Here is a 25174-nt window from a genome sequence, read left to right as displayed (position 1 = left end):
TTAAAAACTTGTATGTAAATATTTTATTCTCTCATATTTTGCAAATCAGAAAGCAGTGTTTGGTAATAAAAAATAATACAGAATTATTATTTTTCTTCCAGTCCACACTCATATATTACCAGGTTTCCCACATTACAGATGAAACTGTCCCTTACAGTCTAAAGATAGTATTCACTTTCAGTATATTCTGTACTTTTGACTTACTTAATATTAGTCTTCTGAACTATTTACAAATATATTACAACCTTTAAACCTCAAAGCAAAGAGTATTTCAATAATCAATCTGACATAAGGATCAGTAGCTTCTACGTAACTTCAGTGTTCAAGAAACTATACACGCAGTGCGGTAGGTCTGAATAATTTATATCTTTTAAAAAAAGAAAAGCACTGAAAGTTTCTGAGTATAAAACTTTCTCATTGCAGTGGTACCTACTGATCCTCCTGGACTGGAGGACAGGAGTGTGAGGTGATGTCACTGTGCTTGTAGAGAGCCTCATCCAAGTCCAGTGCCGTGTTGCTCAGCTTGAGGGTCATGCAGCCGTGGTAGGGCGCGGTGACCGGAGTGGAAGTGACAGGAACGTCTGTCGGAAAGGGGAGATTAATATCTCTGACAGCTGCTTCTAGATAAATACCTGCCCTGCCTAGGCTCAGGTGGCTCTCACTTCAATGAATTCAAGCTCACCTCCTGCCATGCTGGGGTTTCCACCTCCCCCTGCCCTCTCGCCAGAAGGCAAGAGCACAATCCCAGGCGTGAGGAAAACACCATCTGTTCTGGTGCACAAAAGCCCTTCTCCCAGGCTGAACCCTTCCTCAGCTGCTCTGTGTCTCTGCAAGGCCCCCAGACCTGATGAAACCATGGAACTGTGCTGCAGAGCAGCAAGGTTTCACTGCAGTGGCACAATGTGTTCACACTGCTTTCCAGCCCCATGTTTCCCCCCTCCATCTCTGAACCCTCTGCTTTGTTATTAGTGGAGATGTTAGACCTTCCTCTAATGCTCTTTCTCTGCAAAACAGCTTCCAAAAGATTATAGGAAGAACTTTATGACAATGAAGCACTTCCCATATGCTGCCTCTACTATTTGCTGGACTCATCTTTACCACAGTTTTGCTGTGTATGAGCACAGGAAGGTAGCTGGCTTTCATCAGAAAGGTGCTGGAATGCATCAGTTAAATTGGCCAGGCTAATGAGACTAATTTTTACTGTGGAGATCCACAATGACGTTCCTTTAATCAGTTTACCAGGGGCAGAAAACAGATGGCAAGGAAGAAGACACTAAGTACAATCCAATAGACTAGAGGAAATTAGTCAATCTAACTACTAACTTCTGTAATATCATGTACACACTGACTGTAAACAAACAAAAACTCCACACAGTAACATAATAACAAGAAAATCTACATGAGCTCTGTCCTCTACCTTTCCCCAAAGGTCATTGGTTTATTTACAACCCAAAGCTGAGCCAATCAAACTGGTTGTGCAATGGAAAATAATGAGTCTCAGAGAATATTTAACTTCACAGTGATTCAGGTAGCTAAATAAATCACTTATCTTTACATCGAAGCAAGGACAACTTGAACAATAGGTTGTCCTGTTGACCCAAGATTATATGAAATTTAAAGTGTTCTGCCTGGAGATATGCAGGGCTGATGTGATCAGACACAGCTCAGACAGAATCTGGGACTGAGTGGGAGAGAATATTTGTGGGAGATCTGCAAGCCACAAAGAAATACAATAAATCTCTTCAGCTTCCTGGGGAGAAGTACCATTGCTTGGTAGTTGCTTTAATTAATGATGTTATCTATTTCCCATTCCTCCCCATTTACCAAAGTTTATCTGCAAAGTCTGCTTAAAGGAATGCAGCATCTCTGTTGTAATACCTCACACAAAGGTAAACTAAATTTGAGTTAGAAGGAGTTGAAGTTGTGACTAAACAGCTTGAAGCCACATCTAAGGAGTTAGGCAGATTGCTATTACATGTGCCACAGGGCTGACTGAAAGACAGTATGGGCTTTCTGAAGGATTTGTAAGAGATTTTTTTAAAAAATATGTCTTTTTCTTTGTGTTGTGGTTGTAAATAATATGAAATATTCCATTTTCTGTTATGACTAGAAATTTATCTGTCCAAAATGTGGTCATGTTAAGATTTGGAAGCCCAGTTTAAATGTTCCTTCACCTGGTGGAATGCCTATTTTCTGAAAAACCACCTATGCATCCCATAAATTACATAATTTAGGATTTACCAGAACTGAAAAGCCTATAGAAAATGTAATAAATATCTATGTGTTCCCTCTTATCTGTTGAAACTCTAACTAGTATTTGTTCCACATATGCAACATTAGCTGTGCTTAAGATCAGACTTATTACATTTGGATCCAGAATTCTTTCTTTTTTTGTAGCAAATGGAATAAAGACATGAAGTTTGACCACTATACTGTTTTTTCCACGGAGTATTGAAGCATGGAAAAACCAAAAAAACTACGTAATGGTTTCAAAATCTGAATGAGCCAAACTCACTTAGATCTGACCATTCGCTATTGTTACTTAACCCAGGGTGATTAATCCAACTGAAGTGCTGAAATGTTTACTTATTTGGCAAATGACAGGGTTTCTCATGCAAGCACTGGGTTCCTCTCAATGGCAAAAGCAGAGTGCTGGCAGAAATTCCTGTTGCTAAGCACAACAGATCAAAGGGTGGATAGCAGCTAAACCTACAGCAGCCAGCTGAGTCTGAGCTGCCACAGCCATGGTAACTCTCACACTTAGTTCTGGCTGCACCAGAAAAATTTTAAAAAAAAAAATTAATTAAAAATTAAAACCAGTGCTGCACTCAGCACAGGCAGTCTAAGCAAACCACAGAGAACTTAGGACAGTGACAGAATCAGATGATCTTCTGAGCTGTGGAAGCCTCTGCTGTGCATCTGAGAGCAACTTAAAAGAAAGCAGGCAATCTGCCTGTGCAATGACCAGCTTAGATAATTCAGTCTGAGAGTAGAAAATGCCACGTTTGGGATTTCAGCCTTGTTGCTGCCGCTGTGTGAATGTCCCAGAATATGTGGCTTCCCTCTCTTAGGTGTGACTGGGAGCCATTTGCATAATCAGCATAAAACCTCTGTAAACTCTTGCTCAGGGTGGGGACAGCCTCACCATGTGTCCTAGCACATGTGGCACCTCAGCCATCCTGTTCCAGCCTGGCTGCTTCAGCACCTAACAAGAGGCCAACATTTGTACCTCTCCCTTGCTTGGGCAAGTAAGGGCAGGATTCTGCTTAGCTGCTAGCATCATGTGCATCAGAGACATGAGTGTTGCTTTAATAGCATTCCTCAGCAGAAGGGACTGATAAACCTGTTCAGGCAGAACAAGAAACAAACTCCCAAACTTGGCCAAAATTCACTATTCAGATGAAAGTTTGATCTTACAGGTTCAGAAGAGAGGCACAGACTGACCTCCCAGAAGAAACCCTGTTGCTGTTGAAAAGGCAGAGAAAGTACAAATGGTGTTAACCCCTTGGTTGTCCCTGCATGCTCTCTCCTGGGAGAGAGTCAGTCAACTGTGTCATGCTGTGACCAGTCCAGAGAGAGCATCAGCCAGTGAGAATCCCACACTGGACTTCCCAAGGTTCAGACAAAACAACTTGAGGCCCCAGTACTCCCCTCAAAGAGTGCTCCCATGGATTAATGACATTAATGAAGCAGCTGGAACCTGCAGTCCAGCTCCAATGGATTTTACCAGGTTTAAGATAATAACCCAGTTTACAGCAATCCTTCAGGTTAAATCATTCCTATTGTTGAACCTCCTCTTTCTATTTTTGCCTCCAGCTGCCCTCAGAAGGACAAAATCATTCAAGGAAAGTGCAACCCCAGATCCATTATGTTCCTGCATTGCAGACAAAGCCTGCCCAAGCAGAAACAGAGAAGGAGTCTCACAGCTTGAACAGAAATTTTTTCCTGACTCTCACCTCAGCAAGGTGAGTTGGAAGTTTGTGGTCCAGGGTACAAAACTGGAGGCTCACCTGGCAATCCTCCCACGTATGTCTTCACTGACTGCAAAGAGCTCTCCAAGGTGGACAGGCTCTCCTCCAGCTCAGAGGTGCTCAGCTCACTCTCTCCTGGTACCCCATCCACCCTCAGGGATAAGTGATCTTTCTTGAGGAGGACTTCTACAGAGTGTTCCTTCTTATCACAGAGGTTTATTGCCAGTCTGGACACAACTGTGTTCTCCAAGGCCACGATGATAAACTGAACAGGAGGGAAAAGAAAGAAAGAAAAACAGGCAGTGAGCAGAAAAATACCTAGCTACACTTACCCAGTACCAGGATGAGCCCAATGTGCCCTTTATTACAAATATTTTGCAGAGCCTCCAGAGAACTGGGCTTATTAGTATTGCTGATTGTGTTCTGAACTCATTTGCATAGATAAAAAAAAATAAAATCAATGAACCAGTGGGACTAATTCTTGAAACCATGTTTTCTCAGAGAGAGTTTTTACTGGGTCTTGCAGAAGTCATCATATGGCACTGGAGCCAAACTGAGTGGAGCTGCTGTACTATAAATGAAAATTTGCTCATGGGATTTAGTGAAATGCTTCCTGGTTTACCCTTGTGGAATGTCAGAATATGAATATGCCAGAATGCTTTGTTATGAATGCCATTAAATAGTAGCTCCAACACTCCTCTATAACTGGCCTTTCCCAGCACCTTTCCCACACCTAAAGCCTGTCTCCTGGCTACTCTGGGACAGTTACTGACAAGTGAGAATGGAAATCCCTGTTTTATGGCTCTAAACAGTTTCTGTGCCAGAAAAAAAAAAAAAAAAAAAAGCCTGCATTCAGTAGAGCAGATCTTTTACCTAGGCCACATTTGCCAAGAGGTCCCTGTTAGCATCTGACACACACCTGTAAGAGGCAGAACTTCAGACAAGCACTGTTGTTTCAGACCCTGCTCTGAACAGGAAGGACAAATTATGAGGCAGGCACCAAACCTGACAAGTGTTTCTAAAACTGACTTCCAGTTACCAGGAAACAGCAAGGAAGCTTCTCTACAAAAGTACTTGTTTGTACCTGTTGTTTCAGTTTCTTTGTGGAGTGATAGTCAATCAGAGATAGTGATAAAGGGACAGATGCTTCTTCTGTAACTAGGGCAAACAGCACACCAGTATCTGTTGCTGGTTGAATTACAGCATTTACTTCTATTTCCCAATTTGTCTTGGTTTCATTTCCAGAAGAAAGCTGAACTGCAGAAAAAGAAATTCATAGGACAATGTGTCAAATGCGTAAGCTGTTCAATTTCTCCCTGGAGAAGAGCATAAGCAGATGAGCATCTGGAGGGACTACCACATTTTTTTATTAAAAAAAAATAAAAAATTCCAAAGCACCTGAACATAAAATCAGACTAGATAATGGCATCCATTTCCTCTTGTTACCTTATGCATTCTGCTACTTTTCAAGATGTCAAAGGATAAAATTAAGCTGTTTTATCACAAAGAGTTAATCAAATTCCCATGGCTGCCAATCTGACACATTCAAAGAACTGCTCCAAGATAAGTCAATCCAAAAACAATTTTTGAACTGTCTGCCCAGAGATCATTGAGAAATATAAGTTGAAATTCAACACACAAAGGAAACATTTCTATGAAAGCCTTAAGTATTAAACTCAAATTTGTAGAAGCAGACTACATTCATCACATACTCTTCCTGATGACCAATCTCTCAGAAGGGCGACATATTTTATTTCACCTGTTGAACCCTGAATTAAACTTTCTGGTATCTTCTTATTGCCTCAGTGCCGTTATAATTTGAAAAGTAATGAAGGCTGCAAAGAAAGTTCTCAATCCTGCTCCTACAACCTCCCTTCACAGAAGTATTAGCTTTGCTACTTCACCACATCTTGAAATACAATAATCCATTCTTTATAAAGCTTACCACTGCAAAGGAAATAAAATTTAAAAAAAAGACATAGACACTTCACCTGCACTTTAGATGCTGCCTTGTCTTTAGTTTGCAACTTTTGAATCCATGTGCTAAGTAATATAACAGACACCTGGTACTCCCTAATTTGCCATGGCACAGCAGAAAAATCCACATAACACTGAACAGATGGCTCCTGCAGAGCAGCACTTACACACCACACTGAAATTGATGGCCAGCATTTGTGTTGGTTCAGAAATACTGATAGCTGATTACACAGATAAGCAAACACAATAATCTAGAACAATAAAAGGGTTTGTGAGTGCTGCATTAGTATGGACAAGTTTGATTTGAAACCTATTATTACTGTATGCCAATTTCATTGGCTTCTATCAAAGATATGCTTAATGCATTTGTCCCAAGTATAAGTAATGACACCCTGTGATTAAAAGTGAATCCAAGACAATAGACAGTATTAATTTTTCTGTCTATCATAACCTCAAGATACAGCAACATGGCTTTTAGAAAAAAATGGTAAGGACTAGAAGCACCTAAGCTGCTGATAGAGTTATGTAAAGCCTCTAAGGCTGAGGAAGAGCTGGAGTCAGTCTGGGTGTGAAATGTATTACTGGAAAATTACTGTGAAATGTATTACACAGAAAAAACCTAATCCATGCTAGGAATATTTGCACTGGCTCAAACTATCATATATAGGCCTTCCTTCACTAAGAACCACAAGTTTAATCTTTTCTGCATCAATCAACAGTGATTCTGGCATACATATAAGTTTTACACTGTTTATTAACCAGGTTTGGTTAATGGCAGGACAACAGGTCAGAAATAAATAAAAAAAACAGCCTACTTACTGTAAGTAAGATTAAACACAGCAAACCCTCGGCCAGGGTAGAAAGAGCCTCGTCCTGCCACAGCAAAGCACTGCATCTTCTCATTCATCTTTATGGTCTCTTGGATAGAGGTGTCCTCCCCGTTCAGCCAGTTCCACGCCCGCATGCAGCCATCCAGCCGAGGGTTTATCTAGGAGGATAAAGCAGTGTCTTATGCCTCAAACTGTTGTTCAGTGAAGGGGAATTGTGTGCAAAGGAATACTGAGTTATATTATGATAATAAACAGAAGAAATAATTTTGATGTGTTATGCACATGCAAATCAATGAGCGGCAACCCCAGCCCTGCAACCCCAAGCAAGTCTGTGGTCAGTATTTCCCCAGGAAACTCCTCTGAGCTCAGCTTGTCTCCACAGACCAGAAGAGCACTAGCTACTGCAGGTGCTGATTTGGTTGTGTTGATTCTGTAAGCTCCTCTGTGTGCTGCCCATCATTAGCACAACTTATTTCTAAAGCTCTGTAGCCAAAGCTCTGTAATTCTGCATTGCAAATGCCGAAGGCTAACTTGAGGCTGAAAAATCCCAATCCTTTTTGTCAATGCAAACAGCCTGCATTACACACAAGACAGACATTGGAGCTGATCACAGTACAGGATTTTGGGTTCTGGCTCAAGGAGGCTGCCTGCACCACAAGACCAGCACACCACTCTGTACACACCTTATTCCTTCCAGCTTCTAGTTAGGCTGTCCTGTACCTAATGTCAGCAGTCAAATGTGAGTCAGTGTGTAAAGAGAACGCTCCTTGCAAAGCCTCTAAAACAGCACCACTACTCCCAATTAACTAAAGGAGGGAGAGAATTAAGTGTCTGAGCCAGGATAAAAACCTGAGGAGTTTCTGGATCCCAGTCCTAGATTCTGACTACACCCTGAGCTTACTGTTTCCAGCATGCAGTGGCCCTGAATGATTTCTTGTGAGGCACAGGAGCTGTGAGGCTCAGCTGCTGCCAGTCACAGAGCCAGAAGCTTGTCACCTCATTTAGGAATAAAGAGATGCAAATTTGTGTTTCAAGGTGCCAACTCTGCTTGTGGTGGACATTCAAACCAGCCTAAGCAGCAGCTATTCCAGAAACACAGCAATCATCCAATCTCACCCAAGGACAGCCTTAACTTTTACTCATACACTGTATCGGCTTCAATTAGGAAGAAATAAAGAAAAATAATCTTCTGTTTTTCCTTGGGTCTCACTATACTGACATAGCAAACAAATGCAGCAAATTGTGATCTGTTACACGTGAAGAATAAGTTTTGGTTTGTTTTTGTTTGCTCCAGACTTATCAGGCACAGTGGCACCCTCACACAGCAGTGTGCCCACCCACCCCTCCCCTGGGTCACTCATGCCCTCCAAGCCAGCATGATCACTGTGAATTTTGGCATGTGCTCCAGTTTTGCTGTGCCCTAACTCTGCAGGTGGGATACATCTCACCCAAACAATCAAAAAATCTGGAGCCTTAATTTTGCTGCTGGCTTAGGCTCCTGCTATAATCAATGGACAGAAAGCTGTCCAAGCTGATAATTCCATCTGTTTCAGGGCAGGCTGAACTGCTCTCAGGAAGGACCTACATTACCCCAGAAGATGAAATCAAGCCCTTCAGGCATGCAAAGGAACACAAGTTATCATGCTATACTTACTGGTAGAATAAGGTCCTTTGTTTTGAAAGGAATTCCTCCTACTGTCAAATTCAGCTGATACACTCCCTTGTCTAGTGTAAACAGGTCCCCTGAGACAGCTATTTTCATAACTGCATCCCTGTTGACCTTTATAATCAAATTTCTTTCGAGTTCCTCAACAGAGATCTGAAAAAGTAAAAATCCAAATTGTTTAATTCAGTATGAAGACAACTTAGTATCTGCAGCCTCAGCTACAGGGCAGACCCCAGAGAAATCCCCAAGACAAAGAAATATTTGCAGTCCCCAAACTTCTTTGTTCACCTTTTAAGTCACACTCCATCTTGATATGTAAATCTACTCTAGAAAGCAGTCTGTAATTACCCTTAATGGTGAAGGGAGTCCAGCTACTTCAAAACAGCTACAGAAAAATATGAGTGGATTAAATACATGACTTTTGTAGGTTGCTTTATGCAAAATGTAAATGCAATAATGAGTTATTAATCAGAAACTTCCTATTGCAACTGCACATGAAAGGAAAAGCTGGAAAGACAAGCAAGATATCTTTTGTTGGATTGGTGTAAGATAATACAGAAGCCTCCCAGGCCCAGTCTTTGAATACTGACCTCTTCAAAAAGCACAACAGAGGATGTAATTTTTGAGAGGGTAATAAAAATGTGTAATAGGCAATAACTTTTTTCTCAAAAAAGCATCTGCAAATTTTCTCTCCATGTCTCTGCAAAGCTACTGCTAGGAAGATTCTATTATCATTGAAATAAAAAAAAGAATCATCATTTTGATTATGATCAGACTGCACAGAGAAGCACTGTAAAGCTTCTGTGGATAGAGAGAAGGTGAAGCCCAGGGCTGATGCAACTGATGCTGAACAGCAGCTGAGATTCTGCTGCCTTGGGACGTGGGTCCTGCTGCCAACAGGGTGTTCTGTGGCTGTAGCAGAAGACAATCACAATCTTCCTGTAGAGAAGAAGAAATGAACACACCTCTTTCATAATCTTCTCCCCACTCTATGACAGATACTTCCCCTACTCACTGTTCATCTGTGCAGCTCTGTTCCCTGGGACACCCAGATGCTGCTTCCATCAGTGAGCTGCTGTACAGAACCAGTTATCTATTTCAGAGGATGTTTAGACATGTCCTTCCCTCTCAGCTAGCAGGCTGGGTCCTGAGCATCTTTCTCTCTGCATTTTGACTAGCTGTCCCAAAATTGCTCTTATCAGCTATTCTGAGCTCTTACTCTGTGGCTGTAACATAGAGGAGGATAGGGTTGAGCAGGTTTATACCCAGGCACTCCCTTTGGATTGCAATCTTCAGTAATGAAGATAAAATGAATTTGAGAGTTGAAAAGATTATTCACAGACTTTCCTCCTCTCAGGGACCTTTTTTCTTCTCTTGTGGATTCCAGTACAATCTGGTTTATATTGCTACAACACTGTTTCCACCTGGTGTGTTGCTGTGTGCCACATCCTACAGGACATGAATTTATTTGTCTGAAGCTTGCTTGTTTAAAATAGCACCTACATCTCCAGACTGCATTCCATAGAGACACGAGCCAGTCTCAAACAGGCTTTTTTTGGGTATTGGATGATTGTAAAGGCCATTCAGTGTGTGGGAGCATAAGCCCACAGGTCCTGGCAGCCCAGCTGGCTCAGCTACATGGGCTGTGTAGCCAAAAACTCACACAAACACCTCTGCTCAGTGTTGTGGTCACCACTGCCCCAATGCTCTGGGCTGTGGAGTGCCACAAGGAGCTGGCACAGACCACGTACCTGCTGCTGCACAGACAGTGGGCAGACACAGAGCTAACAGGAACTGGGAAAAGCCAACAGCAGCAGTGCCCATACTGTGAGGAAATACTGCTACTTACAGGGCCCCAGAACACAGGGCCTTCTAAAATTTTATGACATTGTAATATTGCAAGTAATAACATAAAAATAAAAAAAAATAATTCTGAGCTCTTAGCTTCATCTGATCTTTGATACAAGCAAACCCAAATCAGTGATAACTTCTATAAGAGAAGAGGTTAATCCCTGTGGGAATTCTCAACAGATTCCAGTTTAGGAAATTACATTCTGCCTACTTTACAATGCCCTCTGGCTGTTTAAGCTCCTGCTTCTTAGAGTCAAAGCTTAACTGCTGGTGCACCACCATCACAAATAAACCAAAAGAGGAAGTATTTCAGTAGTTACATCCTGCTCATTTCCCTGCTCTTGTGGCAAGGAGAAGCTACTTGCTGCCTGCCCCCATGGCTTGGGGACATTGAGGAGGACAGTTCTCATAGCTAAGGGTTCCCAAGTGGTTAGCCATATGGGCACTCAGCTCTGTGGTTTGGATTCATGCCCTGGATACGTGGTAGCAGATAGCCAGCCTGTCCTCTGTTTGCTGAAAAGCAAGTAGACAGCATGGAAAGGGGACAGACCTACAGGCAGCTGCAGGGTTAAAACCAAATACCAACCTTGTGATTGCTTAACTTCCAGCCCTGACATTTAACAGTGCAGGTAAGCTATTATTTTTGCTAACCAGACTGTGTCCTCAGAGCAGTACTAAACTGAACACTGAAAATAAGACAAAATTATGTTTTTGGAAATGCAAAACAAACAGAAGGCGAGTGCATCCTCTACTATCTTAATTTCATATGTGCCACTTCATCCAGCTGGATTACACACAAATGACCACATAAAAAGTGGTTCCTGAAGTTTGCTTGTTTGTGTTTTCAATGCTAGTTCAATGCTCATTTCAAAACATCTTAGGAAGGATTAACACCAGAGAAAATACCTAGGTAGAATATTTGAAAATCCCATGGTATTTCCATTAAAGTATGCAACTTTTGCTCAAGAGATGAGAACGCTGCTGGTGCTTTTTCACATATTTTGCTTTGAAATACTCATTGTTTTTCCATCTGCTGAAAGCTAAATAGTAAAATTGCTATTTTCTCATGACCCATATGAAGTTCTCTCCAGTATCCAAAGTCTTCTGGTTAAGATGTAACCAAAACTAAGGGCTTGATTCTGTGCATACTGAAGTCCAGACTAAAGCTCACAACTGCACCTGAGCCTGGGCTGTGATATCTGAAGATTGTTGGGGTTGTGCTTCATAGAAAGTGAGGCTGCAAAGTGCACACAAGTCCATGCTTAAAATGAAATGTCTGGCTACATGTTTTATAATAGGAGACAGTAAGAAGAAATCCTTGAATGGGATTTCCTAAATTAAAAAGCATGCCAGACAGAGAAGAATGGAGAAATGAGGGAGGGGATAAAATGTAGGAACATATTTATAGTTGTATCCCTCAGCCATAGAGATTAAATTGCATTTAGAGCTGTGTGACACTAGATGTCAAGCAGAGGAGAGCCAAGTATCTCTAGGGTGAAAGCAAGAGATAAGAAAATACAGCAGACCCAAACTAATATGGGATAGTTTGTAATTATCCCATAATGAGGTCTGGCACTTAACAAGTATGTTAGCTCCTGTGTTAAATGAATTAGCTTGGTGAGTGCTGATTTTTGTGACTCCCAAGTCACCCCAGTGGCATCCACTCTGCTTTTCACATCTTCTGCCACCATTCTCTCTTTGCAGGCAATTACCATTGTCATATTTCAAATTAGCAGAACAACTCTTACCATAAAATTCAGTAAGAAATGGCTTGAAGCTATTCCTTTATGTAAAGATACAGCATGTCACACATTTTATCTACAGCTTCACTGAACCTCTACAGTTCTCCATTTGGAATCTAAATTGTTTTGCTGACATTAAAGGAACTGAACCAAGTAGCACCTCATCTGCTGGAAACATTATCAAATGTCAGTAGTTGATAGTGAATGTACTCAGGGATTTCTTCATTTATTAATTAGAAATAATTTTTTCCCACCTTGCTTATTTCTTTAATATAAAATTTTGAAGTTTTATATACTAAAAAATGTAAACCAGAAAATGATTCACAGTTACTAGTATCTGCATTTGTCTCATATATGTGAGTTAGGTGAGAACTTCCCACCCACTCTCCAAGAGGCACATCAACTAAAAAGTTAAAAGAACTAATTAAGAAAGAAAAAATGAAAGGAGAGGAAAAGGCAGAAGTGAGAAAGCATGATAAACTGCTCATCTAGTGTAGATCATACTGCAAGATGTTTCTCATGATCCTGACACAAATGGCAACAACCATAACACTCCCAAAATCACCAGTGGGTGTGTGAGAGTGCCAAGAACATGAACCTTTACAATCCTTACAATCTCATAAACTGGGATTATGGTATCAATAAAAAGATGCTTTAGGGGTTATAGTGGTAGTGTTGGGTTGACAGTTGGACTTGATGATTTTAGACTTGTAAACTTTCTTAAAAGAACAGAGTTCCTTCCCTCTTAATCACTTCCAGAGGGCATCTTCTTGAAGTCACCTTAGCCCTACTGCATCTCAAAGGCACTGTTTGTGCAAGTGGTTGCTCTGGTTGTGCAAATTAGAGGTGCAGTCTATATTACAACGGATATAAAGTAAAATTCAATTTCCTAGGAAATACACCCCATTCTCACCTTAGAACGTGTAACATAATAGCATGCATGGATAGACAGGCTGGAAAGGCATTTTCCCAAGAGCACCCAAAGCCTATCACACTGGGTGAGCACACCCCAGAGGGGCAGAGGGCAGGGCTGGGCTCACCGTTTGCCACATGCCGTGGCTGATGAGGGGCCCGGTGCTGGTGACGCGGCCGATGCCGCCGGACTTCAGCTGCAGCTCCAGCCGCCCTTCCCGCAGAGCCAGCACCATCCACGTGCTGTCCCGATGGCCTCCGGCAAAGAAAAGGATACCTTCAGGATCAAAGGTTCTAAAGTCGAACTCAGCCACAAGTCTGACCGCACAGGTGCCAAGAAATAAATTAGTTATGCAGAGTTCAAAAACCACAGAGTACTTTCCATACAGATAGCATCTAGCAGCTCTAAACTCTGTTAAAACATACTAGCTTTTAATGCACTCCTGAAAGCTTTAAGATGTGAATATAGCTTTTAAAACATCATCAAGAATAAAGAATACAACACTATATTTCAGTAATTATCCTATCAGCTCTGTGGTCAAGACTGCCTTTCTTAATTACTGGTTTAGGACTTCATAATCCAAGCAAATAACAATGAATGCAGGGTCAATTATTATTGTAACAACTCCCTTGCATGCATCAAAGCCAGTCAGAGCATTTCAGCATCGTTCTAAATTGTCCTCACCTGGTCAATTGTTTCCTCTTGAAGCGCAGCCTGATAACAGGAGTGCCACTGAACATCCTCCCCAGGTGCAAGGATTTAACACTCCTTCCCACAGCAAAAGGCACACATGGTATGATGTTCTACAATCAAAACACATTTCTGAGTGCTACTTCTCACACAGCAGAAAGAGAATCAGAGAGTGCTGCAAAGTAAAGGTCTGTTTGCAGTTACAGCAATGAACACTGACATACCTCACATGTATTCATGTCCTGGGAAAGCTTCACTCCCCCTCTGCCATCACAATGGCAGGTGTAACTCCCTGGTGAGTTGACACAGGTCTGTTCACAGAGCTTTTCTTCACATTCATCTATATCTGCACAAGACCAGCAAAGAAGAGAGACAAAAACACTGAGTTTGTTTAAATATGACAGAACTGAGGGAAGGCCTGTGTCAGGGGAGGTTTAAGCTGGATATGAAGAAAAGGTTTTTCACCCAGAGGTTGTTTGGACACTGGAACAGACTCCCCAGGGAAATGGTCACAGCACCAAGCCTGACAGAGTTCAAGAAGCATTTGGATAAGGGTCTTGGGCACATGGTGTGACTCTTGGGGATGGTGCTATGCAGGGCTGGGAGCTGGACTCTATCCTTGGATCCTTGTGGGTCCCTTCCAACTCAGCTTATTCTGTGAAATCTATTTCCACTGACAGATTCCAGCTGCCCAAAGATACATAGCAAGTCAGTGGGAAGGCTGAAAGCAGAGTTCAACTACTTGTCTGCTGGAGCAGAGCCTTGGGTTTTAACTTCTAGACAAGACTTCCTCCCTTCAGGCCCCTTCTGCTATGTCTGTACTGACTGCTGCTCCTTGCAGTCAGGGACTGCATATAAAACCTGAGCTTCTCATTCACTGTTTTCTTTTTTTCTCCAGCTATTTTTTATCTTCTTCACAAACAAATGCAGGAAACCAAACTGTGGCAGCCCACAGGCATCTCTTCAGGCAGAGTTTAACACTTAATGTCCAACAGGACTGGCTGGAGGAGTGTGATTTGAGTCATTAGGTTAACTTAGACAAAAGGCAGGGAACAATGCTGGTTTTGGAATACTTTCAAAACTTACTCTGTTGAAAAAGCTTGTGGCAGTGTAGCCAGCAGAACTGTGCATGGATCCAGTACATGTTGAGTTCCTAGTTCAGAGTAATACCACAAGACAGGTTTTGAAAAAAGAGCTACTGCTTTGTAACTTTTCTTGTCCTATGAAGAGAGACAGCAGCATGCACAGATGCTTCTGAGCTTTCACCAGATCTTGCACTTGTTGAAATTTCAAGAAATCTCAGGACTTTGGCTCGTACAGCTTGATTCAAGTAATCAAAGACTGAACTCAAAGATGACAGCAAATTCAATGAACTGAAAAGTGACTGCAAACTGCAAACTTACTCCCAGCTAGGGAAAGGGAAGAGAACTCCAGTGTGTCAGCAAGATTAAAAGAGAAATTAAAAAAGCTTTTACTGAAGCTTGAAACTTCTGAAGTTCTACACATTTAAATTATATATTAAACACTAATATATTTCTTGAGCTTACCCTGGCAAGTTTTCCTCAGGTCATCATACTTGTAGCCTGCATCGCAAAGACACTCATACGAGCTGATTAAATTTTTACAATGAGCTTCTCCACAGATGTCTGCTGATGCTGTGCATTCATCTATGTCTGCAAAACAAGCAATTAAACAACATGACTTCAGAGGAGTATAATCACTGCTCACATGGAGTGAGCTTAGGGCAAGGAAATCCCTGCGTAATTTTGGAAACTGAAAAAGCAGTATCTTTAAGAACATCCTTTTAGGGTTAGCTAGCTATAAGAAGTGACTTCAGGCTTCAAAAATCAGTTGGTCTTTTTAGCTTAAGCCATTAAGCACTGTTGGAAAGAAAACCAAGGCAAAGTGAACCAGGAGAAAAGCTGTAAAACAAAACAACTACCACAAAACCAAAAAGCCCCACGCTCCCCAGTCAGGGGGGCTAAAACTGCAGGTTAAAAAAAGCAACAGGCAGAAACTTAGGAGCAGTAACATGAATTTTACTGAAACACTGAAGGAACAACAGCCTATGGCACTTGAGAGATTTCTGTTCTGTGTCCTCAGATAAGCAAACAATAATTTTTCATATATTAACAAAGCTAAGATCTAAATCTGCTGGTCTGTAGTGGCAAAGGAGAATTGAAACAGCTCAATTTGTCACAGAGAACAAGCCATGCCAGAGAGATGTGGGGTTTTGCCATAAGGGCAGGCAATGAACTGGAACTGAAGTCCATAAAAAAAACCTGACTGTTTTCCACACATGTTAACTAATACCCTGCAGAGTCCCTGTGTTGACAAAACATTTGCAGTATACCGAGAGTTTAATATTTACTTTTGCTTTCTAGTATGTGTTAAAACTACAGTTACACATCACTCTTGTTGATTTTCCCATGTATGAATGAACTGGCTGAGTACTCTGTGTAGCTGGGCCTACAATTCAAGACAAGAGGGAAATTTTGTGTGTATGCCCATGATGACAGGAACAAACATAAAAAATGTCAAAATGCAGTGATAAATCTGAGCTATCAATAAGCACACCTGGCAGTAATCTCAGCAGCTGGAAGGTCACATATTGAAGCTACAGAATGCTCATACTGCAGTGCTCACAGTGCTCTAGGAAACAGTACTAGGGCATGGAACAAATGCACATACACAGGAAAACAAACACATTTGTCAGCCCCTTGTCATCCACCTGTGCTGACTGGCACCAGAGGACAATTCAAAAGTGAAGTTGGCTCTTCTAAGTTGCTGCTCCCTTTATGAAGGGATACCATGTTATCTGTACAGTCATCACTTTTTAGAGTGGAAGTGACATAGAAACAAAATCTTGATCTTTTTCCTTTTGCTGGTAGAATTAATAAGTTGTTTAGCTCATGTATGCAAATTGTTTAGAAATATATCATCACATCCATCTCTAAGAGATAAATATTCCTGTTTTTTCATAAGATGAACATAACTTTAACAGCCACCTGTTGAGTTATTGAGTCTGTCTCAGCATGCAGTTTCTTAACACTTTTAAAATCTCAGTTGCTTAAGTTTTGGTTGGGTAAATTCATTCAGCAGTTTCAATCAGAAACTTCAGGTCCTCACTTTCTGTTCTCAGCTGCCAAAATAAATAGCTGCCAAACTTTGCTAGGGCCTTTCTCCACCTATTAATATTGTGTTGCAGTGAATTTAGCCATCTGTGTCTATCTGAATTCATTAGCTGCTGCACACATCCAAACCTAAAAACAATAAGAAACAAATCTACAAACAATAAGAAAAACAAATGGCTCACATACTACAACACTGTGAGACTGGAAAGAATCACAACAACACATCTGGCCAGCACTTCCTCCTCTCAATGTCAGGATATGAGGACTGATCAACCAAACCAATTTAGCACAATCCAAGCCACAAATCCTCCATGAATCACGCCTGTGTTATGCTTTTGAGAGCATCATGGTCCAACTGCTGACAAGCCCAGACATGCAGCCTGGCTGGAGCACCCAGCACAACCCCAGTGGAGTAAAGCTGAGAGGAGCTACCAGCAAGTTTCTGCTGGGCTAGGGAGCAGAACAGGACTGCCCAGGGCAACCCAGCTCTCCAAAATACAGACACAAGTCACAGAGCATCCCCCTTGAAGCAAAGAGAGTCCCAGCAAAGCTTACCTTCACAGATCTTGCTGTCTTTAAGAGCATAGCCACTGTAGCATGAGCACCGGTAGCTGCCTAGCTTGTTGAGGCAGAGCTGGTTACAGCCACCGTTCTGTGCTCTGCATTCATCAATATCTACAGCAAAAGAAAGTGTCACAGTCAGCTTTTCACATCTGTAAATAAGCCACAGGGTGAGAGTGGAATAGGTGTTGGGAAGAAGAAAGACCAAGCAAGAAACAATATTGCAGTTGCAACACAGTGATAACAAAAAGTACAAAGACTTCATTCAAACACTTCATGCATATAAGCTCAAGTTTGTTTAACTTACAATAGAAAAAAAAAAAAAAAGGGGGAGAGAGGAGGATCTGTAACTGAATAGTAGCTCCTTCACAGCTCTGAGAGTACCTAAAAGTATCTTTAGTCCTGTGGAGGCAAAGAAGCTTGTTTGCAGGAGCAAACTGGTTATGTACTTTATATAATAACTGAGTACTAAAATTATGTATGGCCAGTAAGTTCAGGACAAAAGCTTTAAATAAAACAGGAACACTATATTGTTTCTAATACAGAACTCATGAGAACACAGGAAGTTCCAAGTTCACACCTGCTGAACATTGACTTTAACTGTGCCCCACTGAAGCTGGCAGCAAAAGCCTGACCCTCAATCTACCCTACCTGCTCATTGTCTTGCTTGTCTATGAGACTCCAGAGTTAGCTGATGGGTAGAACAGCATATCATGGCATTTTATTAGAAAATAAGAAAATATGCTTCAGACTGATCAGTGTCTGAGCTCTCAAAGCCAACTGAATGCTGACTGGTCTGCTTTCTGAATTGATTAAATAAGATGCTTGAGTGATCCTGGAAACTCATCACAATACTTACATGAGAAGGAAAGGTTTGGATTGCCTGTTGCCACAATTCTGGATTGGCTGAATATAATTTCTAGTCATTACTTACTATTGAGAAGCAAAAACCAGCGGCCCTGACAGGATGCCTTTCAGGCAGAAGAAAAAAACAAAACAAGGAAAGCAGAAAACAAGAGGAGGGAAGATAACTTGTAGAGAAAGTTCTGTGGGCAGCTGGAATTTCTTGCACAAGTAGTTTCTGAAATTCTCTTTTGAGGTGATGGAAATATACCACTGGAATATATGGAATTAAGTGGACATGGAATAAGGTCAGACTAGCAACGAGTCTTTAACAGACTAATTTTATCAGTTTGTGTGTCATCAGACTCAAACCTCAACTTGACTTGGAAGTCACTGTTGCCATGCAGGGATGCTAATGGGGAGATGGGCCAGCTCCTCTGGCTCTGCAGTCTGTGATCTGTTACACCAGGGTTCACTGCAGCAGCTGATGCAGCTCTGTTGAAAAGCCACTACTACTCTATTTCTGCTGCTGCTTTTAGAGGGGTGGAGCAGAACTTTGGACCATAACTACTTGGATTGCCTTGCCAAGATCAAGCTGAGCTCTATGAGAGTCATATAAAAATGTTGATGTGAAAAAACTGCCAGTTTCCCAAAAAGGTAAAAACACAGTGTGTAATCCAGGATCAGTTCTGTGACTTTTGAATTGTGGAGCACAATATCAGTGATCATTTGAGAATACAGCAAAACTCAAAATATCTTTGTTAAAAGAATAAAAGATAATGAAACCAAATTACCTTTTTCACACCTTTTTCCCTGCCAGCCATGCTTGCATTCACAATAGAAATCCCCCTTGAGATCCTCACATTTGACCGTCCCTTCTTTGTGACAAGGATTAGGAGAACACTGGTTTGGCAAATCTGATTTACACAAAGAATAAAAAAACCAAAACAAAACAGGACAATACATTAAAGCCACAGACAATCAGGTGTTTCACTCTCTTTAGAAAATGGGAAGCCTAAACAGTATTGGGGAATCACTCAAAAATACTTGCACCTGGCAAAACTATAAGCTAATTCTTAGTGCTCACATGCCAAACAAGCTGTGCCAGGAATTTTGCAGAGCACATGCAGTGGAATTTGTTTCATTGCAAAGGGGAGTGAGTTACCACCCCCATATCTGAAGGACACATTCTGAAAAAAAACAACTCAATGTAGCTCTTCTACTCTCACTAATTTTTGGGAAGATAAAAAAAAAGAAAATGCAATATCAACTTAAGTACTCAAGAAAGGATGGGTACACTTTTCAATCTTCAGCTGAGGATCTTACCAGGGCTGATAGATTTCTGGCTAGCAAAAGTTTACAAATGAAATTTTTGTTAGATCTTTTCTATTACTTAGAAAGAAAATAATAAAAGGAATACCCATATATCAACAGCCAAAGAATAGCAAACTATGAATCCAGTTTACAAACAGCACAATGTTCCTATGGGGATTTTTAACCCAAGTTCAAGGATTTGGCAATGAGTTTTCTCACTGGAATGAAGCAGGGGAGTAGTCACCACACTTTGGGAATGACTGAAGGAATAAATCTCAAAGCATCATGTAACTACTCACCAACTGGAGCCACCTGTCCAAATTCACCTACCCACTTACCTGCATAACAGGGACAGTGCTTCACAGAGGTAGCTAAAGGAAGGATGACAGAATACCCTTGTTTCCACAAAAAAAGTGAGCTGGTAGCTATCATATATTAGTAACCAGTTAACATCAGTGCTCTAGATCACCAGTGTTCAAAAACATCGATGTGTTAAGTGTTTCCACAAGTTTAACCAGAAAGAACAGCACAGAAGCTCATTTTGCAGATTGCAAACTCACCAGTTAAGAGCCTTTCTTTCCACATATCTCCTCCCAGCATTTGAAAATGCCCAGTGTGTACACATTAAGTGAGCAGCAGCAGAAAAGACCTGCACTGGTTTCCATGCACTGGTTCTGCTGAGTCCAATACAGACTCTTGTTATTCTAAAACATGACTTTGTAGCATGGCAGGAAGGAACTGCTCATGGATTAGCAGCACCACCAGACTCCTCAAACTGAAAAAAGTTAAAACTCCTACTTTTATCAGGATTATTCTACTTCTACATGTCTCTTCTTGGCTTCTTCTGTGTGATCCTGAAAGTCACTGTCATGACAAACTACTTTCAAGAACTTTTAACACTTTTGTGACTGCAGGCAGTAGCAGCTCCATTTGATGTCTCATAAAGCACTGAACAGAATTTTGTTTGCACTGACTCTTGGATTTAAATCTCAGCTGCTAGAGCTTGGCAGGCATCTCCAGAGGTCACTTGTGTGACCTCCCTGTTCAAGCAGGGCCACCTACAGCCAGTTTCTCAGTACCATGGCCAGAAGGCTTTTGGCTATGCCAGGGATGGTGACTCTACAAACTCCCTGGGCAACCTGTGCCACTCCTGGTTCATTCACACAGTGAAAAAGCTTTCCCAGTGTGTTCAGACAAAACCTTCCAGGTGTGCAGAGCTGGGGCAAAGCCACAGCCAAAGAGGCCAGGCCACACAAAACAAAGCCCAGCTACATGGGCTGTGCCAGAACACCTCCCAGTAAATCCCTGCCCAGCTGACACACTGCTGGAGGTGGAGGAGCTGGGGAAGGAGAGGCCACATTAAGGTGGCAAAGAGCCACAATACAGCAAGTCTGCCCAGGATGTTCCTTTTCCTAGACATATCAGAATGTGTACATTAAACAGAATGCTTTAGTAAGCCAAGTATTTTTGCTTTTTAGCAGCACATACCAATCGTCCTAAATATGGCAGTGCTTTCAGTCATTTGATAAGCAAATCAAGTCAACAGGGTTATGCACAACTTATCTGATGCATCCACAGGTTTCTGATTCTTCCCCTCAGACTGGATTCTGACATGCCTTGCAGAGCCACATGGTGGTAACACTGTCCAGCAGGGTAACAACCCATGGTATAATACATGGATATCAACCACAGAGATTTCTATCACATCAGCACTCTGCTGATTGTTTGCTCTCTCTTACCACAAGAGTTTGAGAACACAAGACACACTCTTATACTCTTCTGGTGGCTTCACAATTGTGTAATTCTGCTGGCTCCATAGAAGGTGCTCCTGATTGAAACCATTGCAAAACAAAAAATTGGAGCTTTGTTTTCTTTCATTTACATGACAGATTTTAGTAAAGGTGTTAAAAGTAGTGATGAGCATGACCTTTTCATGTGCTTTGAGCTGTGTCTGATAGCACCTATGAAGCTCATAAGTGCAGACAGAGAATAGAACTACCAATTCCATCTTCAAAATCTGTATGGAAACAAGACTTTGCTTATGCCTGCTGACTGTCACTTTCAGTTCATTACTTTGTTCTGTGAATTTATTTTTTGATACCCACAAAATAGTTCATATTGAAACTTCATAAAATGCTAGGCTGCAAATGATATTACACTCAGTAACTTAATAGTAAAAACTGGGTGCATGTGATTTAACAACAATCTGATAGTGTTTAAGGCCATGTGAAGCTTCATTTCCCAAAAGTCCTGTAGAGTTTTCCAAAGCCTTGCAGAATCAAATACTTAATTCCTAGATGACCTGCAGGATGTCTTTTAGAAAATGATCCAGATCTGCAGAGAAGGTATAGGTATCCATGTGTAAAGTAAGCATCTATCTGCAAAGCAATTATAAATACTGATTGCAGTCAATGGAGGTAGTGCAATAAACTGAGTCCATAGAGGGACTCAGTTCTCCCCAGAGCAGACAGTGTTTGGTTGGGGGAATCCCTCTAGAACCAGAGATTAACTCTCTGCTAACTCTGATGGGAATACTGTTCATGCAAGCACCCATGCTGAAAATATCTATTTACACACTGTATTGAATCCTCTGAATCTGGAGCTGAATCCTAGCTGTAACCTGATCTCAGGAGTTTATGAAATTAGGAATCCTCACATATTCTGTCTAAGCTATCTAATCACTGTCATACTTAAAATTTCTACCTTATTTCCAGTATAAACTAGCACAGTTAATCACCCTCCAGCCCTCAGGTTGTCCAATGTTTTTGTACACCAGGTTAAAAGAACCTTCCACTACCTTGTTTTGAGAGGAGAAAGGCTGTTAAGAAACAAAGTTTAGAAGTGTCTTGCAGGCACAAACCCATAGAGCTACACAGTATTTTGGCAGCATCTGTGAAAAATTAAGAGACCCACTAGAATTGGCCAAGCACAAAGCCTGTCATTCTTCCAAGTGTGTTTCAGGCTCCTTCTCTCTTACTTCTCCTGTGAACTGATGATGGCCAGCCAAAACTCAGCCACTTAAAAACCTTTTAATATTTTAATGGGGGAAAATATTATAATTTTCTTTCCAAACCACTGCATCTGCAATGGGCAGAAATCCCTAAAAACAATTATTCAGCTTTTATTTTTTCAGATTTTTTCATCACTACCCTTTAGACTCTCATTTCTGAGACACTGATTAGCTGTTTGGAAATAAATATTCCCAGTCAATACCAACATTTTCAGCAGAAACTCCTGCCTCTTTGCTGTGCCACATGCACAAGTACATGTGAGCATTCAGCCTCCCAACCCACTTTGGAGCAGCTGGCATACTGCAGCCAGCACAGGTACCACAGGTCTGAGAATTCCCAGTTCAAAGGACTCAACATCCTTAAGTGATACTGCTGCAATATGTGAGGGAAATTCTTCACATACCACTTATTAACCTTGGAATTCACTCTTAAAGAAAAATGTTGTTTTAATGCAGTTTATAAATGTGAAAAGTTGACTAAATACTTATCCTGCTTCGATGAACATGACTAATTAAACTTGATCAGTATAAAAGACTGAAACCCAGGGCTAAAAAGAAAATAAATATACATACATCTGATTTTCTCCACATTTGAACTGCTCATATTTAAAATACTTATGCAGTTTTCTACCTTTGGCACAGCTAAGGCAACTAGAAAGAATTCATTAAATTCTCTTCTCTAGTGTTAGTGAAGGACAAAAAACCCTTCACCCTCTACAAAGTTATCAGTTTGGCTTCCAAACTGATTTGAGGTTTTAAAGGTAGCAATATTCAAAGCATAGTCACATGATACATGAAACTGATTTCTTAATGTAAAGAAGGCTGACAAAGTGTGGTTTGACTTTAAACTTTTCTTGAGGTTTTTGAACAGGGTGAGCCAAGGCTAGCATTCAAGAGAATAGAAAACAAGGTACCAAATGTAGTGTACAGACTTATGGTACCTCCTATTTCTTGTCCCTCTTGCTTCTCATATTATTCACCTTGGGAAACTGTGGGAAATAAATTTGCATCATAAAATATCAAAGCACTAAAACTTGACAGTAAGATGGCATTAGGTTATAAAATGGGAAAGATTTTGTTTAGTATGGAGTCTTAAGCCTCAAGAGTAGGAAGACAAGTATTGAAATACTACCAAAAATAGAGATGGATGATCTAGTCCCATACCTTCAGGTAGAATAACATTTAACTACAATATAAAAACCAAAAATGCTTACTATGAACACATGTAAGGAAATCTGGATTTCTTGTATACGGTGACCCATATTTCTGAATACAAGCTGAAAAACAGAAAATGAAATTGTTATTGTTGCAGTGGTCAAGGACAGCTGTTCAAAGCATGTAAAATGATACCTGGCCTGCAAGGATTTGCAAGGTGGATGCAAAATCTGTGCAATACTATCATCTCCCAGATGGCTTAAAGTTCTGAGGCTTTTAGCTTTGATGTACAGCAGTTAAAAGCCATTTGAAAAGGATGATTACTTAACCAGTTTCTACTATGATTCTAAAAACTATGGTATTAGCTACTCCAATTTGACCAACTAAACTTCTTAAAACACCTAAAAAGCATGGGTTTTTTTCTCCCACTGTGACATTTGTGATCTTAAGTACAACATACTAAACACAAATAGAAAACAGTTTGATGCCATGGCTATGATACAGTTAATAATATAAGCCAGTAGCTCAATCAGACACTTTTTTTTCCAAGGAGATTAGTTAATAACTAACTTAATTAAAAAGGAAAAAAGGTAGAAAATTACAAATTATTTCATAACACTGCAAGCCACAGATAAATAAGCAACATCAAGATTTTAACATGCAGAAAACACATAAAGCATTTCTGTCTGCAAATGTACACGTAAGTAAAAACACACACCTCAAAGTACAATAAGAAATGTGAAGGCTATCTTAAAAGTTAGCAATGCTTGTTTATTGCAATCAGATTTACATCATTTTCCTTAGCAGAGACTTCAGCTGTGACAAGCTCAAGTGCTAGGCACATGCCAGCACTCCCACAAAGTGAAAATAAAAGCTGCAACTCACCCAAGTATTTCGGGTAAAAATATTCCTGTAGAAGGAGAAAGAAAAAAAAATTTAAAAATTATTGAATCATATTTGCTTCTATTTTCACGCTATTTAAGAGCAGCTGTTACTTTAGTGGTCTTGCATGACAATTCCAAACACCTAATTTCCTTTTATTCAGAACAGTATTATACATGCATTTTGTCATTTGAAAAGGACAGAAACATTAGCTCATCTCAAGGTATTTTCTGATGGCAGCTGATCTGGTCAGTGACTGAGCATGAATACATCCTCCAAGACATAAAGCTGCTGCTGCTGGCATGAGGTAGAGGAAGGAACTGGAATCTAGAGGCAAAACCCTAGAGGGAAGAGTACAGGATCATTCAGTCACCACATGCCTCCTCAAAGGCATTCTGCTGATGCAGACTATGAACACCACACCCACTGCTGTGCCACCCACACCTCACATCCTGGATGCTCAAAGAGGGGAGAAATGACATTTTGCAGGAGGGGGAAAATTGACATCCATTGCTCTAAAACCAGCCTGCAAAGGGCATTACCATTCCTCTTGTCTACATGGTCATGCATTACTCTTCCCTACTTTGCATCAACAAAGTGCAGCCATACAGTGAGAGCAGCATCATTTTGCTGAT

The 25174-nt window shown here is 40.9% G+C and overlaps 1 protein-coding gene across 1 annotated transcript in view; it reads right to left on the bottom strand.

The window, feature by feature from the left end:
* The window catches only part of GAS6 (growth arrest specific 6), a 38812-nt gene continuing 13638 nt past the window's right edge, over positions 1-25174 (bottom strand). Inside the window, exons 3-15 of the mRNA XM_056482345.1 lie at positions 24543-24567; positions 23717-23779; positions 18973-19095; positions 17330-17449; positions 15188-15313; positions 13865-13986; positions 13635-13753; positions 13078-13267; positions 8433-8597; positions 6768-6936; positions 5056-5228; positions 4011-4236; positions 1-581 (exon numbers count right to left, since the gene is read on the bottom strand). Coding sequence (XP_056338320.1) covers positions 430-581; positions 4011-4236; positions 5056-5228; positions 6768-6936; positions 8433-8597; positions 13078-13267; positions 13635-13753; positions 13865-13986; positions 15188-15313; positions 17330-17449; positions 18973-19095; positions 23717-23779; positions 24543-24567 — 1773 coding nt within the window. The 3' untranslated portion in view covers positions 1-429. The remainder of the gene's footprint in view (positions 582-4010; positions 4237-5055; positions 5229-6767; positions 6937-8432; positions 8598-13077; positions 13268-13634; positions 13754-13864; positions 13987-15187; positions 15314-17329; positions 17450-18972; positions 19096-23716; positions 23780-24542; positions 24568-25174) is intronic.

The sequence above is a fragment of the Oenanthe melanoleuca genome, chromosome 1, assembly GCF_029582105.1.
Source record: "Oenanthe melanoleuca isolate GR-GAL-2019-014 chromosome 1, OMel1.0, whole genome shotgun sequence".
In the NCBI taxonomy this organism is placed as follows: Eukaryota; Metazoa; Chordata; class Aves; order Passeriformes; family Muscicapidae; genus Oenanthe; species Oenanthe melanoleuca.
The sequence above is the reverse complement of the archived record's forward strand: the minus strand, read 5'-3'. Positions and strand labels throughout refer to the sequence as shown.